General features: G+C 43.4%; 1 protein-coding gene across 1 annotated transcript in view; it reads left to right on the top strand.

Annotated features, from left to right (window-relative positions):
* LOC137788708 (cadherin-7-like) overlaps window positions 1-15,986 on the top strand; it is an 89,427-nt gene extending 73,441 nt beyond the window's left edge. Inside the window, exons 10-12 of the mRNA XM_068581734.1 lie at window positions 4,426-4,543; window positions 6,983-7,231; window positions 15,197-15,986. Coding sequence (XP_068437835.1) covers window positions 4,426-4,543; window positions 6,983-7,231; window positions 15,197-15,726 — 897 coding nt within the window. The 3' untranslated portion in view covers window positions 15,727-15,986. The remainder of the gene's footprint in view (window positions 1-4,425; window positions 4,544-6,982; window positions 7,232-15,196) is intronic.
* The last annotated feature ends 2,674 nt before the right edge of the window (window positions 15,987-18,660 follow it).

Genomic DNA, 18,660 nt, shown 5'->3' with positions numbered 1-18,660 from the left:
TTGAACTCCGCGGCGCGGCTAACACGCGCGCTATAATTGGCGGGATTTGATTCGTCGGACGTTTGTGAGCAAGCTGTCGGGTGTTCGGTCTGCGAAGGTTCAGCTCGATCGTCCAGGTGGTGGTGGCGCGTCGTCTGGAGGAGCGCGCGGCCAAATCACTGGACCCGAGTCTTCAATCTCTAAACACGGACTCGGTGGTTGGCGGTGGATTACAGGCAGAAGTGAGGGGGGTTTTTGGATCGTGGTGGTTGAAGCTCATTTGTGGGACTCGCTGTCGTTGGAATGGTGTGGAGATCAGGATGAATCCTGAACCGTCATATATACACAGACACAGCTCTTCTTCACTCATTGCATCATCTTTTAGCCTGATTTTAATATCTCATGCTGGAATAATGAACTAATTTGACTGTTTCAGGCTAGAAAATGTCTGATCAGGAAGAAATAAACGACCAAATGTGACACTTGACACTTTTAAAAACTCAATACTATGAACACATTCCAGTTAGAGAGCCTGTTTGTTGTGTTGTTGTTGGCAAGCTACTCTTTAGACACAAAATCACTGGCATGTGTGACTCTTTGGGGGATTGTATGCAACCTGTCATGAGGGTTGACATTTGAGCTGGATCAATAATGGCCTGGTGGTTGGTTATCTTGCATATATATACATATATATATATATATATATATATATATATATATATATATATATATATATATATATATATATTTATATATATATATATATATATATATATATATATATATATATGCGTTAGCATCAGTATGTATGTTGGCGATTACATAGTTTTAGTCCACCAAAGAATTCGCATAAGTTAATTTTTCAGCCAAAAAAACCCCTGCTCAGTATGTATCTTGGTAAAAAATGAAATAATACAAAAGTAAAATCTGTTAACTATCAATTTATACAGCATATATTATAATATTTATTTTGTTAAACACCCACATGCTCCTCAACGCTCGAGTATCGGCTTTCCAGAGGTCGCAAGTTAAACATTTTTGTGAGTCTGTTTTTTATTTTAATTGTTCATTGTTTGTCTGTTTCCCCCCGTGTGTCTGAGTGTCCACATGTTTTCAACGCGCAGCAGATGTCCCCATATTTGAGATAAAAGTAGAAAATCTAATGCCAGCGAGTGCAAGATGGCAATCGTTGCACTCCCAATGCATGTGTATGAAAATGTGTGTGTGCATGTGTGTGTGTGCCCCTATTGTTTGCACATCCTCCTCCTCTTCCTCTTCCTCCAAAGCGACAAACAGAGACACCTTTGTCCTTTTGTTTTATATCCTTTTTGATCCGATGTGCAGCCGATGTGTACGCTCCAATAAGGAAAAAAAAATGTAATTCGGTGATTCATGGGCCTCCTCCGTCGAGCCTCTGCGACAGGCACCAGTCTGCCGCTGCCGTTAATGTCTCCCAGCCAGAATTTATGTCTACATCCATGCCTCTCCCCTCCTGTCTGCTACTCAACCCATTAGAGAATTCCCCACCAAAGGTTCTCAGGAACGCCTTGCATCAGAGCCCCGCTAATGAAAGGCATTATACATTACAAAGTGTTTGATTTAAAGGATGATTTACAGTCTTTTCCCTCTGCAGAGACGGGGAAATAGAAACCTTACTGGCGATAAGCTCCGAATCCATCTGCAATATTCAAAAAGGGGGACATCAAAGAGTCGAAATTGTGTCTGGGATTCATCGGCGGTGTACGAGCCACAAAGCGAAGGGTTTTTCTATCAGATGTGGAAATTTCCATAACAGAGTGAGAGGCTTGTGAGTTATTAAGGATCTCTGAATCAATGGCAGCTTTCATGATATGCAGCCGGGCGTGCACACACTGCATGTTTAGGTGCTCAGTGGTCGCGGCACTGATGTGCTGCTGACACCAACATCCATTCTGCCTGTGTACAGATATCCAGAGCTGTTGTAGAGCGGCAGTAGATAACCCCTCTTCTTTTGCATTGCTGCTTCACAGATGTATATATTCCCCTTGCCAAACAGAAAACAAGCGCAAAAATGTACAAAAAAAGCTACTTTGTGATGACTTTGGATGATGAAAGAGCAACTATTTAAATTTTGTTAAGAAACAAGAGTTAAATATTCATGAATTTTCACCCCGCTTGCCAGTTTTAATAATTGGCAGGATGTCGTTCGCCACCTACACCAAACCCCAAATACCTGACAGCTTGTAACCAGCAGCATTTAATCACAGCTGACAACTGATAATCCACGTCTCAGCCCTGATGGATCATTTGCTTTTTATTTATTTTCTTCTTCTCTCCTCGCCCCGCGTTATTTGTGAAATTTTTTTCTCTATAATTTGAGTTTTTGTCTTGATGTTTTTGACTGCAGAGCTGTGTTTTTTTTTTTGGTGTTTCAGGGGGGGGGGGGGGGGGAAGAGATGTGATAATTTAGTGTGAATTGCTTCTGAGCGTCTCTTGGATGGCGTCCACGAGGCGTGAGTTGTCGCAGGGTTTGAGTTCCTCGATCTCCTACAAAGGATTCAGGAGGCTTGATCTAAATTTATCAGGACACCGCTGCAGTGAATCCCACTTTGATGGCCGACACGCCGGCTATCATTTGTCGTCCTTACGGCGTGTTTGTGTGTGATATGCCCCTCCTGTACAGCATGTACCAGTAAAATTTGTCTTCTTTTTTCCTTCTCCTTCTTCCTGCAGCTAAGTGCTGTTGCACAGAAGAAATTAATGTTTTTTTTGTTTGCTCAAAAGAGCGCACTTGATTTTCCAGATTGCACATTTGTATGAATAAGAACATGATTACAGCGAATGCTGGTGGGTGTAAATAAATTGGATTATTTGGTCATTTGATTTCCTGCATTATTTATACATGTCAACACCGCTACACAATAATAATAATAAAAAAAAAGGAGGAAGACTCTGTAGTCCTGGAGAGGGCCGCAACAAATAGCGTTGGCTTGTTTAAGGCAGAGATATGAACGCTTGTCTCGCGTCATCGCCTCGAGCTGTAACAGTTCTTATCAAGAGTCATTTTCATACTTGTAATAATAAAGTGGGAACGTCTAACTGTTCTGCTCAAGATGCATGCGTTATGTATTTACTGCATGGTGGTCGATCCAGGCAGGTGTGTGTGACTAGAGTGAGAAGTGTGTGTGTCATATTCATCAGCTTTACTCGTCTAATCAAGGGGAGGAGCACCGGTTATTAATAAGAGGACTATAACTGTAATCATTTTTCTAAAACTGGTGGGTAGAAATGTCCATTGAAACTTCTTTACAAATCCTGAAAATTGCCATTAATACATTTAATGTGATGATGAACTGTTGTCAGTATTATAAATTAGATATTTCATTGTGTCTTTCTTTCTATATTTTTAGACTTTTAAAGGGAATGTTTCACCTAAAAGGTCTAAACGTGTATAATAATGTCACGGCAGAGAAAAATCTGATGAAATACAGGATTTAAAAAGCCAATTTTCAAATAATATCATGGAAATTGATGAATGTCACTTTTATCACAGAAGGCAAAGCAACTCTTGTGCATAGGTTGTCTAAAATAAAGTGGATAAGAACAACTTTTAAGTATACAAACTTCATAGAAACTGACAAAAGAAAATGCATACATTGTCCCAAATAAGATTTGTTTGTCTTTAAAAGATGTTTTGTCTTAATGTCACATGTCAGAAGCGTTATTCCTTGCTCTGGTTATTGCTCTTCACAATGAAAATGTCTTTTTCGTCACTAAAATCAAGATAAATGAATGCAGATTGTTGGTTTCACGGTAACCTGACGTCACTTGTGGTTTGGTGGAGATGCTTGTTTGCCATGAAAGAGCATCTCACCTATTTAGTGAACAAAGAAATATTATCCGATTTTTCTTGTCATTGCCCAAAGGAACAATGTAACGCAACACGAATATAATACATCCATTGTGTTTTTTCTGGGTTGGACCGTTGTTTCTCTAAATGGACGTCATGGTCCGAGGTGTGGGGACAAAAGAGAAGAGACGCCGGACGATAATTTGCTTTTGGAAGAAATCATTTCCCAAAAGAAAACACTTCATCCCTAAGAGGTTTCCACGCCGTTGCCAAATAAGCACTCACTGCACTCGAAGAGATAAATGACACCAAATCACAGCCAAACATTATAAAACAAATCCTTTCAATCAATCACAATCAAGTTGATTTCCTCCAGTTCGCTCACACCGTCGCTCGGCTTTTTTTTTTTTTTAAAGGAAAGATTTATACTTTCGATACAAAGAAATTCATGACGGAGGGAAAAAGTGACGCGTATGCGACGCTTTCCTTAAAACCGACGGCACCGTTCTCGCGTTAGACGATGCCCGGCTTCAGTCGACCGGCCAGTGAGATCAGATAAAGATCAACAAGATGACTGATCTGGCATGTCTGGTTGTTTTCCCCCCTGTCGTCCTCAGGTGATCCAGACCATCAGCGCGGTCGATAAGGACGAACCTCTGAGCGGCCACCGCTTTTACTTCGCCCTCGCCGCTCCCGTCGCCGGCAACCTCAACTTCACCCTGCGTGACAACAAAGGTGCGACAACTGTCTGCTATTACAACTGAATGTGTACCTGGTGGTGCTGTTTCTCTGTGATTATCTGACATTAGAATGGAGACGTTTTCCTTTTAAGTTCAGGAAATCTGAGTCCAATATTACCACAGAAAGACAACAGAAGATGTAAAGAAGTGAAAGAAATTATATTTTATCTGGCCTGCTTTTGCCAGGTAATGTTAGTGGAAGCGACAGTATGAAGCTTTAGTAGTCTTAGTTTGAACATTTTCAAAATAAAAGTCTTTTGAGTGGACTTTTTAATTAGTTTTGTCTGTGGAGTCTATGTACATGGAAGGCTTGTTAGCATGCAAAAGGTCAGTATGTACAGCAGATAGAAAGGAGAAGAAAAGCATTGGTGCAAACTACTGAGAAGTACTGAAAAAAATGAGATATGATTATAGAAAATATGCCTTTGGTTTACTTTATGCAAGGGTATCGACGTGCAAACCGTTTGGCTCCTCAAACTTCTTGATTCCTCGCCGCCGAACAAAATGTCGGCTGTGCACGGAAAGGCAAAAAAAACAAAAAAACAACAACCGCCACATGGAGCCCTGATGAAGAGCTGTGTCCAATCTTCTTTTGTGGTCTTAAAAAAAAAGCTGCAGGAACCTTGGAGTCAGTCGCCAATTAAAAAAATTATACCACACGTCCACAACCTTGTGGAAGCGCCACGTCTCAGCTCGGCCCTGTTGCATCCAGCTGCTCAATCAAAGGCTCCCTTGAGAGGAAAAAAAAAATTGCCTGTGGCCTTCTGGAGTCTGTAAAGGGTGTTGGTCAAGTTAGGTACGGTCTATTTGCTGCTTACTTCCTTTCAAATTGAGCCTGGCAGCAATGCAATTGACACTTTGGCCATTGCTCACTATATCTGCCCCCCGAATCTGGACAGAATCTACTCTGCAATCTGACTCGGGAGAAGAAGTACAGAGCAACCGGTTGCCCCCCCGCCGGCGTGCCTAGCCGTGCCAAATGAAACCATAATTCTGCCGTGACAATGCCCTCGCTGCCCCCTTTTTTTTCTGTAATTGTTTATCAAAACTGAATGCAAAAACAAAACTTTTCGGCAGTAACTGGAGCACATCTGAGACTTGTGCTATAATGCACGGCGGCAGGATCTCCGTGTACTAGATCACAGAATAGCCCCAACCTTTAACTCACAGGCTGGAAGTCTTTGTAGCATAATGATGATTCGCTCACCACCTACACACACGGCAGTGGGTGAAAGAAAATGAGCTCGGCGTATCGAGAAACTTTGCATACAGCTCTAAAAACACGTAAGAAACCCCACTGCTGTATGCTTTATGCTAATGCTCCCTTTGAGGTAAAAGCTCTGCGTTTCGTTTCAAGCTTTTACATTTCTGAGAGAAGGGCAGCGGCAGCCAGGTTGTTCAACCAATATGTTGCTCATGTGCATGTGTGATTATCTTCTAAAAACCAAGCTGTGCTAAGCTAACCTGCTACTGGCTGTAGCTTCATAATTAATGATAAATATTAGTGTACTTTACATCTCACTTTTGCCAAAGAAGCAAATACAAGGATGCAAATACACCAAAGTACTGCAAAGGATTTGTTAAATACCCTAAAAACTTGTAATCCACTTACATAATGTATTTTTTTCTGACATTTGTTTTGCAAATTGAGTACTTTCACTTTGGACACTTGAAGTATTTCTTTTTCGCCTATGCCTCTGTACTTTTGAATGCAGGACTTTAACTTGTGTTTCTACACTGTGGTACTGCTACTTTTATATCTGTGTACTTACACCACTGTTCACCGCTCACATAAGGTACTTTTACCCTCTAGCATAATACTTTAACATCTGATATTCGATAATAGACACCAAAACCGAGGCAAAAAAGGACAACATTTACAAGAGAACCCATCTCTAGATTAATTTCGACCTTGTTCTTCGACTCAAAAGAGCAATCTGAATATCGCTGAACATCGACAAACAAAACAGTTGTCCTTCAAGGCTAGCTCTACATTTCAAGTGCGACTGCTCAATTTGAAATGGCATTTCAATCTATTGAAGTATAGTCGTCATGGCTTGCCGCTGTAATGGCATATTGTTCTCCTCTGGCGGCCTCTTTCTCGCTCGTAAGCTAAGATTTCATATAAAATGTTGTTACCATCAAACCAAAGCTGTCATTAGCCAACAGGTGGGCAGAACCAGGGAGAGACGCCACAGCGTGTCCTATAATGAATTGTGTTAATGACACCATCTGTTGGCGTTCCTGTTTTTATTCTGTAAAATCATCTCAGGCTGCACCGGAGCACCGCAATCATTACAGAATACACGTTAAAGCTTTACATGCAGTCCATTTTTTAATTGGATGCCAATAAACTTTGCAAATCACACATTAAACGCAGCTTTCAGGTGTTTTTTTTTTTTGGACCAACGTGTGATCTTCCTCCACTTTGCAGACAACACAGCTTCCATCCTGACGAAGCGCGGCGGGTTCAGGAGGCGGGAGCAGCCCATGTACCGGCTGCCGGTGCTGATCGTGGACAGCGGAAGTCCCGCCCTGAGCAGCACCAACACGCTCTCGGTGCGAGTGTGCGACTGCGACTCCGACGGCGTGGCCCTGTCCTGCGGCGCCGTGGCCTACACCGCCACCGGCCTGAGCACCGGCGCCCTCGTGGCTATTTTAGGCTGCATCATCACGCTGCTGGGTAAGAGCCACACGACCTCGTGGTCAGAGGTAACGACAACATGTGTTGTTTTCGTGGAGCTGGAGAGGTTGTTATCGAGCTGAAGAGTGATCTTTATTGGAGAGGTGATCTTTTTGCAGCTTTGGGCACTGCTGCTATCAGATATGAAGACATTTGAAAACTATTTTATTGTACTTGCGCACACCAAAATTGCTCAAGATTTATCTCATCATGGTGTTACTCATATCACCAGTCAGTAGACAAAGTATTATATATATATATATATATATATATATATATATATATATATATATATATATATATAGTTGGGTTACAAGCCGCTACCTTCGGTGGTTGTCCACGCAAGCTCCCTGCTTCCTGCGCTGCTGTTAGCTCTCCGTTAGCACTGCTGCTAGCTCTCCAATAGCTGCCTGCTGCTAGCTCTCCAATAGCTGCCTGCTAGCTCGAAGGTAACGGGACCAGCCCCGGCTCGACGCCCGACTCGGGCAGCGGGGACACGGGCAGTAGCAGCAGCGGGGAGGTAGCAGCAGGGAGCTAGCTTGCTACAACAGGGACACAGGCAGTAGCAGCAGCAGAGGAGCTAGCAGTCGCGCTCGCTTGCTACAGCGGGGACACCCACCGAAGGTAGGAGCGGCTTGTAACCCGACTTTCACGGTAATGTATTATATTATACCACAATGTAATCATAATAATATTCTATTATTGGTATTATTATTGGTTTAGCATTTAGCTGTTGTGTTTGGTTGAGTTAAAAGGTCGTTCTATGCAGTTTGTTTTGGTTTTTCTATGACAAAGTACAGCATTCCAGTCGAAGTATGGAGTAGTATATGATGTAATACTCAAAGTACCTCAACATTGTGCGTCAGTACAATGCTGTAGTAATTGTTCTTCGATACATTGATGTACTTTTCTCAGACCTCAGTTATCAAGTGATAGGAAAACAATACGTTCTGCTTGAAGCGTGTTTGTTGCCAAGTCGATTAGCCTAACAGCTAATACGACAACGCAGAAGCAAATCACCGACTGCCAGAAAGCCGCAGCAGAAAGCAGCACATGCACATTGTTCTGCATATGAAATATGACCAGCAGCAGCGCAGAAGGCAGAAAGTGTTTGCATCAGAGTTTAAGATAGTAAACAAACAGACTTTACAGAGGCAGCTTCACATCAGGGACTGTGTAAAAAAATGATTGAGGAGAAGCGGCTGAATCTTTGATTAGATTCATTTATTTAGGTAAGTAGCCCCCTGGTCTTACTAATATGTATTTCGACCTTCCTCTCTATTTAAAATTTAAAACAAGAAAACAAATTAAAAGCCAACAGGCAATACCCTCCATCCGTAAAATCGTAGGATAGAAGGATGTATTCATGACATAACAAAATGGCGGATGTTTAATCATTTCAGCCGTTCATACAGACAAAATGCTGACCCCTCAGCACTGTAATGTTTGTACTCACTGTTATCAAATCAAAAGAGTGGGCAGGTCACCATTATCTCATATCGACTCACAACTCTTTTGAGTTCACCGCCCGAAATCGCTCGCAGGCGGCGAGAATGTATTAAAATCGACAATCTTTGCGGTTCAGATCCGAGTTCAGATTCTGTAAGTGGCGGCAATGTTAGATACGCGCTGCACCACAAAACACTACTTACCTCCGTCTTTACAACCCATCAACCCTCCCAGACCTCTCTCTCTCTTTGCCAGTATGCATTCTGCAGGCGGGTGAATGCGTGTGAGACGCTTTCGCTAAAAAACACAGCTGCGTTTCGAGGTCTTGCACTTGTCATACACCTGAAGGGAGATTTTTCCATCCCCTCACATTTCCTCTTCGGTAAATACATGTGACCCGGGTCAGCCGGCTCTGAGCGGCAGCGGCCTTGGTGTCGACAAGTAAAACACCGCGGAAACGTTGCCAACAGGATCAATTAAGTAGCGTTATTAACTAGCCGTTTGGTATTTTTAGTGCGTCGTTGGACCCGGAAGACGATCAAATATATTCTGTGGATCTAAAGGACTCTGCCAAGGATTTAAACCGTGATCATATTTAAGATATTTAATTATGTTTGTCTAACCCTCGAGGAATGTAAGAGATATTTTTTCTCTCCAAAAGACGCATTAGCCGCGTTGGCATTGCTCTACATTTTCATTTTATCGGAACACATTCACTTGATTGGACACTTAAAAATAAGGGTCCTGTAAGTATGTATACTTTATGTTTCCGTCTCCAGCTGCTTTTTTATTAAAACCCTTTCTATTGCCAGTGATGAAGACGTGTCATTTATGTGACAGCGCTCCTCCTGCGCTCGAGCGCACTACGCTGAACAGGAAAAAAAAGTGTAATTTCATTGTGAGAAAGCAGAGCCTGAAGGCAGCAGCCTGAGTCAGTGATGAGATTTCAGATCATTTCCCCTCCGAAAAAAAAAGGAGCTCTCGAGGTTCTTCCCTCTAGATACGTTTCAGTGTCTTTCATAAACTTAATTATCGTATTTCACGGAGGTCATATTGTATGGAATACTGCGTTTTCAGGGACAGACACGACACCCCGTGTATCTGTTTCCCGGTGCAACACCAAGACATTCGTAAAAAACACTTGTGAATGATGATTCATTATCACAACCGAGCCGTCGTCTCCATTATTGCTCGTGAAATCCTCCGGCGAAGTGTTGCCGCGTCAGAGTCCTGGTTTACCGCTGAGGTGATCTTTCGTTGAAAGCTGGGGAGCAGCATCTAAACAGCGCTCACAATAACTGAAAGGACTTCTTTGATGATCGACTTTGCTTTTTCATTCCGGTCGCCTTGAAGTTCGTCTTCCTTTCATTGCCACGGGAGGACACTCCTCCTTGATGAGCGAAATCTTCAAAAGAGCAACAGGGGGAAATATGTGGCGGTGCGACCCCTGAACCCGGCGTCGCTAATGAAAGCCGGCTCTTCTCTGCACGGCGTGGCCCCCGGGGGCCGCGGAGCTTAAGAACTAATGTCCTCCAGTTTAACACACCTCCAAGTCGCCCCGTGGCCTCTTTGTTTGTGTGCGTGTCCTCAGCTGCCCCCGTCCGTCTGTTTCGCTCAATTGGATCAGCGTCTTTCCTTCTTTTCTCTGTTTGCTATGCGTGCAGCCCCCCCCCCCCCCCCCCACATCCTCCAGATTATTACCAGCCCACGTGTCATCCTTCTTATTATGATCCTCCTTGATGCTCTTCCATCAAGACCTCTTTCAATCTGTGGGTAGCAATTGCGACCGTGATTGCGTGTGATTGTATCGTTTTGAGACGGAATAAAAAAAAAACCCAAACTGCTGTCGTCCTCAGACGCTCTCGAATAACGCCGGTTATCACATCAGGGAAAAGTAGGAATACCTCAGAGTAAACATACGGTTTAAACCTGCAAGTCATAGTTATGCATTTGAAAGCTTACTCCATCAAGTCAAAGTGTAACGTATCAGCATCAACGTTAACGTAGCGAAAAGAAATTGGTCGTTACTCAAAATTCTTCACTGTAGAAAAATATGTATATTACTGAAATTGAAAGAGTAATTCATTTATAATACCTCTTAAAAGTTGGTAAAGGCATATATATAATATACTGTTGGGTAGCTTAACATATAATACAATATGATAAATGTTCTATTTGTATTAATAAAGTAATTCAAGCTGTCGAATACATGCAGTGAATTTAAAAGTACAAAGTGTGAAGTCGCACATGAAAGAAATTCTCCAACAAAAGTACAAGTACCTCCAAGTACTCGAGTCACCGCTCTTCACTCGCCTCTCTTCCTCTCCTCCGCCGCACGCTCCCACCTGTCATCAGCCTGAAAACCACAATGCAACGCTGCGAGTGGAGGGCCCTTCACTGCTCTGCTCGTCTCAGGATCCATCAGCCGGTTGCGAGAGATTCGATCGCAGCGGTTGGTTGGGAGTGTGCGGTTCCCGCCCGCCTCCAAACCGCACGCCGCCGCCGCCTGCACGCTGGCTGCGGCTCGCCGCGCTCGCGGGCTAAGTGGTCATTAATCATCGGTTGATATTTTTAGATTTAATTACAGAGCTTGTCCTCTACTCTTTGCAGTAATATGCCTGAAAATGTCTGGGTCCAACTCCGATTTTTTTTCTTCTTTTTTTGTGTGGGAATGTCATTTAAAATCTTTTTTAATGACACAGTCATTTTTGGGACGATGCACCCAAACGACTGAGACAATCGTTATCCTTCTTTTTTTTTCTTCTTCCCCCAATACATGTCGGGTATGGCTCCATCCTCCAGAGGCCCAATTAGGACATTACATGGCACTTTAAATCTCCAGACAGTTATTTCTGTCTGAGTATTGCTTATCAGTAGGACTCCATGAATCTTCACGTCCATACAACTGCCTCTCATTCTCCTGCCCGTGTCCTGTGTTTGCCCCTCCATCCGGGTTTCTATTTATGAGTCTGTATTCAGACTTGTTTATTTCCCCTCACATCTGAACTTTGAGCTCCACTGCGTGCACGTTGTAACCTTCAGATTTGTGTGTTTTGTGTGCAATTATTCGCTGTCACGTTGGCTGACGCGCTAAAAATAAAAAAAAGGGAAGAATGTGAAATGGGTCCTTCTTTTATAAAGCAGGTCAATTAAGAGCAGATTTGTCTTCGTCACGACATCCCGGCAGAAGCTAAAAACCACCTCTTGTATAAATAAAATAAATGCTAACAGCTTGCAGAAAGATGCACGGGACAAAAATAAAAACACAGTGAAGAGCACGAGCACGTCATCCGGACGGATACGCGAGTGTGACGGATAACATCGGCGGCAACAAAGAAGCCGTAAAAAAGCTGTTTTGAATCGTGCGGCGAACGTACAGCGGCGCTGATAAAGAAGCCAATAACACGGAGGATTTGTGTCTGCGGGTTGTGATTGTTTCTCTGCCCGTCGTCACGTTGCGGGAGAGCGATATCCGTCACGTTGATGAGGACGCGTGAGACCTCGGTGTTGGAGCCGGCTCTCCTCCGGGCTGCTTGTGGCTCCCGTAGTCAGAAACTAGATGTAAAGTAATGCCTGCTGCAACGATCTTCTTTATTTCAGACTTTTACGTTGGAAAAAACTGACATTTAGTGGTTCCAGCTGCTCGTGTGAGGATCTGCTGCCTTTCTCTGTCACTGTGAAGTGAATGTCTTTGAGTTTGAACTGTTTTATTTCTCTGTCTTATAATCAACGAATCAATTAATGGAGAGAAACTATCTGCATATCAATTTATACTCATCAATAATGACGTACACAGGAGCTTCACTCTGTTCAGACATTTTATAGGACAAACAATCCATTGATTCATTGAGAAAATAAGATGAATTAATAATGAACATAATCACCCCTTAGTTTGAATAGAAATCATTGAGTTGCTTGTGATGTAACTTATATATGTATCTTTAATATTGTAGTAAAAGTAGGACAGAAGATGAGAAAAGATGCTTTGGATCTTCATAAATAGGCGCCAAGATTGCAGATTAATTCTATGTATTACATATACTATGATCTGTACATATTGTCTGGCTTTGTTAATAACTTTGAAACACTCCATGCTGGTTGTACATGTATAGAATATACAGCTGGTTTATTAATCTCCCATCAAATGAAGCTGGTAATCAGATTGAAGGTCTGTGCAGTCACGTTAAGACTTATGAATACACAAAGAGAAGAAAATAGACTATTTTTCAATAACAAGCAGCTGACACATTATATGTATATTATATGTATTGTATGTATATGTATTGGAATACTTTGAGCCGACAGAGTTTCATTCATCTGGTTTTTGAGGGAACACGTGTTCACCGCCGGGTTGAAGTAGCCGCTAGAGCGCTAACTAAGTTAGCAACGAACGAAAAGTGAAAGCTTGTGTGTGTGTGCGTGTGTGTGTGTGTTTGTGTGTCTTCATGACGATGTGCATGTGGTTTGAGCCCATTTGATTGACAATGTCAAATGTCATGACATCGTGTACCAACTTAAGTCCCGCCCTTTTTCAAACTCGTAAAAAGAGCTCAGAGAAAAGCACAAACAGAAGCATCTCCTGAACGAAACTGTCCAACGTTTTTGAATTAAATCTTGCATTCACGTCGTATTTCTTTCGTAAAACGTTAAGCGTGAAAATAGCTTTTTTCGGGGGCTCTTTGGATTTTTTTTGGTGTGAAAAACAAAACATTAAACTACAAACATGATCTTCTTTGCCGGCAGTCTGCTGATTGATACCTCTCTCAGAGAAGAGCTCTGCAGCGCAGAGACGCCAAATGAATGAATAACCCGTCCTCGCCTTCACCCGAATCACAGAGCGCATGCAAGAGAGAAGACACTCTGATGAGAAAGTGCATTCAATGATGCATGCTGGGAAGAGAAGGACGGCGCAGAAAACTCACCTTGTTCAGTATCGATTGTGCCGAGTCGATCGTTTAAACAATTCAATTCCAACAAAAAGCCTTTGTAACTCTAAATTGATCTCCTTTTTTTTTGTGGTAATTTTGTGTACGCCGTCGGTAAATGTGTTATGACGGCTCGTATCTTATGTGTGCGTTTGCTCCACTGGGCTGGAAGTCATTTTTTCTCACAGGGGCCCCTCGGTACCTGACACAGTCTCACTATTTGTATGCCCGGCCACGTCCACCTGGTCGGATGTGATTGGACGTTGGCCCGTTTCCAGTCTGGGAAGCAAAAGCATCAAGGCCGCCTTTCCAGGCATTAAACCCTAAAGAGCTTCGCTGGAAAGCAGCGAGAAATATTCCACTTCAATGTGCCACTTTGTAATTCACTTTGGGGAAGAATCGAAGAGAATTTCGAATGACTCCAGTTCCCAGCGAAATTAAGGGAAACAATCTTCATCAGGAAAAAGTCTGGCGTCCGGTCTTAAAGGGTCATGGACATTAGTCGTGGTGGACTTGAGGAACCTTTCCCCCCCAAAAGAACAAAAAAAAAGCCTTCACCGAGGGGCTTTACCCATCTCCTGCAGCCTTTCCCTTTAAGACACTTTCCTCCCTTCCATCTTCTCCCTTCGCTCCCTTATTAGAGGGTGTGAAGTGGCGTTTGAATGCTCTTTTTTCCCGGGTCCTCGTCCTCGGCTGCCCGCCTCGGCGTCGAAAAAGGAGAAAGGGGAAGGAAGAAGAAATCCGGGGGCCCGCGGAGCGATATTTCACCGGCACCGGCTCGACATTGATGGATAGAGGATCATTAGACGTTTGCCAGTTTTTGCTTGGGCGTGGAGTTATTTTCAGCAATAATGTATGGCAGAGGGACCGGGGGGGGGGGGGGGGGGGGGCGAGAGCTCGAGAGGACGACCATATTCCAGTTTGGTGGAGGAGTCGTGGAGCAAAATGTAGGTGTTGGAAACCACGGAGGGGCGCCATGAATTGCATTGCGGGTTTGAGTTTTGTAAACTATAATTGGATTCAGAGTGCGGCGGGGTTTTTTCACCCGACCATTTTGAGTCAGATGTTCCTCCACAGCCCTCAAACGCCCCCTTCATTGACACCACTGTCATGTGTCAGTTATTGGAATTGATTTTTAAACAGGGTGTTATTTAACCCTGACAATTTCATAAAAATGTTAGCCTGCAATCATATTTCTCTACAATTTAACTGTCATTTTTTGTAGTGGTTGGAGACGGAAACGGGACGTTTCAACCATTTATGTCTAATTTTTAACCATTTACGTTTCCAATTCCAACAGTTTATTCATTACTTTGCCCTCTATTTCACCCATTTCACCATCACTTTTACTTACATATATATATATATTAATATATGTATACATATATATGTACAATCCCTTCGCCAGCGCATCCTTGTTAGGAATCTGTCAGACTGTATTCAGCTCCGTAAATGACACATTTCCCAGCATCCTTTCAGCTGACTGGCACAAAAAGAAACATGCATGTTGTCAGTTAATATTGACTCCTCCATTTCTCTCTCTCTCTCTCTCTCTCTCTCTCTCTCTCTCTCTCTCTCTCTCTCTCTCCAGTGATGGTTCTGCTCATCGTGACGATGCGTCGGCGGAAGAAGGAGCCTCTGATCCTGGAGGAGGAGCGGGACATCCGGGAGAACATCGTCCGCTACGACGACGAGGGCGGCGGCGAGGAGGACACGGAGGCCTTCGACATGGTGACCCTGCGCAACCTGAACGTCATCCGGGACCCCGGCGTCCGGCGGGACGTCACGCCGGACACGCCCACCTTCTTCCACTACTCGGCCACCACCGCCGCCGCCCGCCCGGCCTACAAGTCGCTGCCGGACAACGTGGTGTTCCGGGAGTTCATTTGGGAGCGCCTCAAGGACGCCGACGTGGACCCGTCGGCGCCGCCGTACGACTCGCTGCAGACATACGCGTTCGAGGGCAGCGGCTCCGTCGCCGAGTCGCTGAGCTCGCTGGAGTCGCTGAGCACGGACTCGGATCAGAACTACGACTACCTCAGCAACTGGGGGCCGCGCTTCAAAAAGCTGGCCGACCTGTACGGCACCGGCACCGGCGACGGCGCCGGCGTCTTCTCATAGCCCCTAAATGTCTTCTCTCTCGCTCCCTCTCTCTCTCTCTCTCTCTCTCTCTTTAACATTTCTCGGATTTAAAACAAACAAAAAAAAACGGAAAAAAAAAATGAAAACGAGTAATTTATTGTCAGAGAAAAGGATTTTGTCTGCCTTAGTGCACCGCAGGAAAAGATTCAAAGACAAACAGAGGAGAGATTGAAAGGGAAACACTTTGACTTCAAAGGGTTCGTTTCCCTTCCTCGGCCTCGCGTGGATTTCTTTTTGTCAAAAAGGTTTTTGACACAAAAACAGCGGCTCGACCGAGGAGGAGACCTTAAAGACATTAAAAAGGTTTCAGATGTCGGGCTCCAGTCCGACCAGTGACTGCAGGATGCAAACATGGTGGAGCCTTGTTACGGGCAGGAACCTTTCATTCCAGCGACGGACCCAGCTCGCTCTCGCTCTTTCTCTCTCTCTCTCTCACTCTCTTTCTCTCTCTCTCTCTCGGCTTTGATGCATTCCTTTGCTATCTTTGTGCAAAAAAAAAAAACAACAAAAAAAAAACAAAAAAATCTTCCTCATGAAAACGCTGCGTCCCTGGCGGCTAATCAGCAGTCACTCGCCTGTTCGTGTGGAAATTTGACGACACATCTCTGTGTGTGTTGGTGGGGGTTTTTATTTTTGTTTGTGGTTACGGATCAAGGTAAAAAAAAAAAAAAAAAAAGAAGTGTTTTTTTATTAACATTTCCCACATTATTCATGGCCTCTGTATGAAAAGTTCAGCTGCACTCACACAGCGAGAAACAAGTCGTCGACGTGCTGAGAAAGTGATGCGAAGACGTGCACACAACGGAAAAAAAAAAACCGGATGACACATCTTTGATGTCTCTAGTGGGTGAAACAGGGAAGTATAATTTATCTTATTCTCCTAACAATACATTTTGCAGATGTTGCAATGTAGTGTTTGTCTGAGTCTGTTTGTTTTTCTTTCCTCCCGCCTTTCTATTGACGAGTCCAATGTTTGATTTCCGAGCTATGAAATGTCAGGATTTGGTCGTTCTGCTTTTGTACGAGTCGGGTGGAGGCGGGCGGAGGTCTGCTGCTCCAGAAAAGCTCCGTAGAAAGTTCGGTCCTTGTTGTGCTTGACGGCAACATTCACGCCTCCGAGATCCTCGAAGAGATTATTTGTTTCTGCAGCGACGTTAACTCGATGACGTTTGTAATTAAAATGAAATTTTGCCTCCGTAGTTTGCAGATTTTAAGCATATAATGTCATTCAGAAATGAAATCAATAATGTCCGTGGGTTGTTTGTTAAATGATGGCTAAAAGGACTCGTGTGTGATCGTGTGTTTGATTCCAGCTTGAACTAATTAATCGGGTGTCGCGTACAACCGATATGTGTTATTTATTTCTGGAGAGGCAGAGTTGTGCAAATGATGTTTTTATCCTTTTTGCTGAAAATAAAATTGACATTCAGTTCCTTGAAAGACTAAAGGATTCATTTCAGTTGGTCGGAGCGATGCGTTCAAACGCTTTTCAACCCGCAGTGACTCGTGTTGAAATGACATGACAACCTTTCCAAGATGGCCGATCCAGGTTGGGACGGATTTGAAGGGAACGGTGAATTTAAAACGCTTGTGAAAAAGTGAGAATTACCCGTTTCAGAATTATAACGCTTCATTGTATTGAACCGGATTTGAGCACATTTCTTGAAGAAAGTGCTAAAAAAAAAATAAAAAAAAATCAGATGAAAAGCGACACATTGGGAATTTAACCTAAAAATACAAAATTTAAAATGTGAGATATGCACAATATGAAAAAAAATGATCTGACTAGTTAACTTAGCTGATAGGATGATATTTAGCTGATATTAATACAAATTTAATTAATTCAAACAAATGTAAACCAAAAAAATCATGTTATAATTCTGTAATTATTAATAAAAAATGTTTTTATGTGACATGTGACATGTATGTACTATTCTAAATATTTGACACTATTGCGAAAACAGTGTCAGAAATATGCTCCATGTGTTTTATTTAGTCTGCAATATGTTCCCCATAAGGAGAAATGGGTTAAAATATCAGTTTTACAAACGTTTTATAGGGAAATGGATTTGATAGCTGCAACATGAAATGCATCACTCCTGCGTGCCAAAAGGAAAGAACATCAAATATGAAGTATAAAATGATATTTTTGCATGATATCAGCATTAAGAACGCCGGTAACGCACACATGTACACAGTCCGAGTGTTATCTCAGTTCTCATGCACAGAGACCTCTGAAGCTCACGGTCAATGTGGAGCAACATGAGCTGCAGGTCTTTGCGAGGGAACCGGAGAACCCGGAGGGAACCCACGCTGCCGCGATGAGAACGTGCAGAGGGAAGGACCGCCCTGACCGGGGATTGAACCCCAGGCCCCTCGGGGCCACGGCGCCAGCCACGACGCCAGCGCGTTCGCTAGCTCACGGATCAGAGCGTTTCATGAAAAGTATGAATAAGTCAAAGTCGAGTCTGTCATAAAAGTCACAGTACGAAGGTCATAAATACGCCATAGAAGATATATCAGAGTACAGCATGAAGGAGTGATGTTTCCTTTGTATACAGAGTGATCATCGTAGCATCGTAGCGTGTCATGGAAGTAAAAAGAGCGCGTTGATGACCCACAACAATCCTGACTGAAGTTAAATAGTCGCTACTTCTCGACAGCACTCAGGTTCACAAACACACTGACAGTATTATTCACAGTGATGCAAGCGCCTGCAATGAACTTGTTATGCATCTTTGCTCGGTAAATATGTCGTCTCCTTACAGGTATTGACACAGTTTGCAGAAGCTTTGAACCTGGCAAAAACAAAAACATCAGAGATTTTTCTTTCTTTTTTTTTTAAAATGCGAGTCAGGAGCGAGCAAGGTCACGGTGCGTGTGCTCGTTCTGCTGCCGTTCAGACGGCGCTGG

Source organism: Clinocottus analis, unplaced genomic scaffold (assembly GCF_023055335.1).
Source record: "Clinocottus analis isolate CAN_PGR_092001 unplaced genomic scaffold, fCliAna1.0.p SCAF_18, whole genome shotgun sequence".
NCBI classification, from domain to species: domain Eukaryota; kingdom Metazoa; phylum Chordata; class Actinopteri; order Perciformes; family Cottidae; genus Clinocottus; species Clinocottus analis.
The sequence above is the reverse complement of the archived record's forward strand: the minus strand, read 5'-3'. Positions and strand labels throughout refer to the sequence as shown.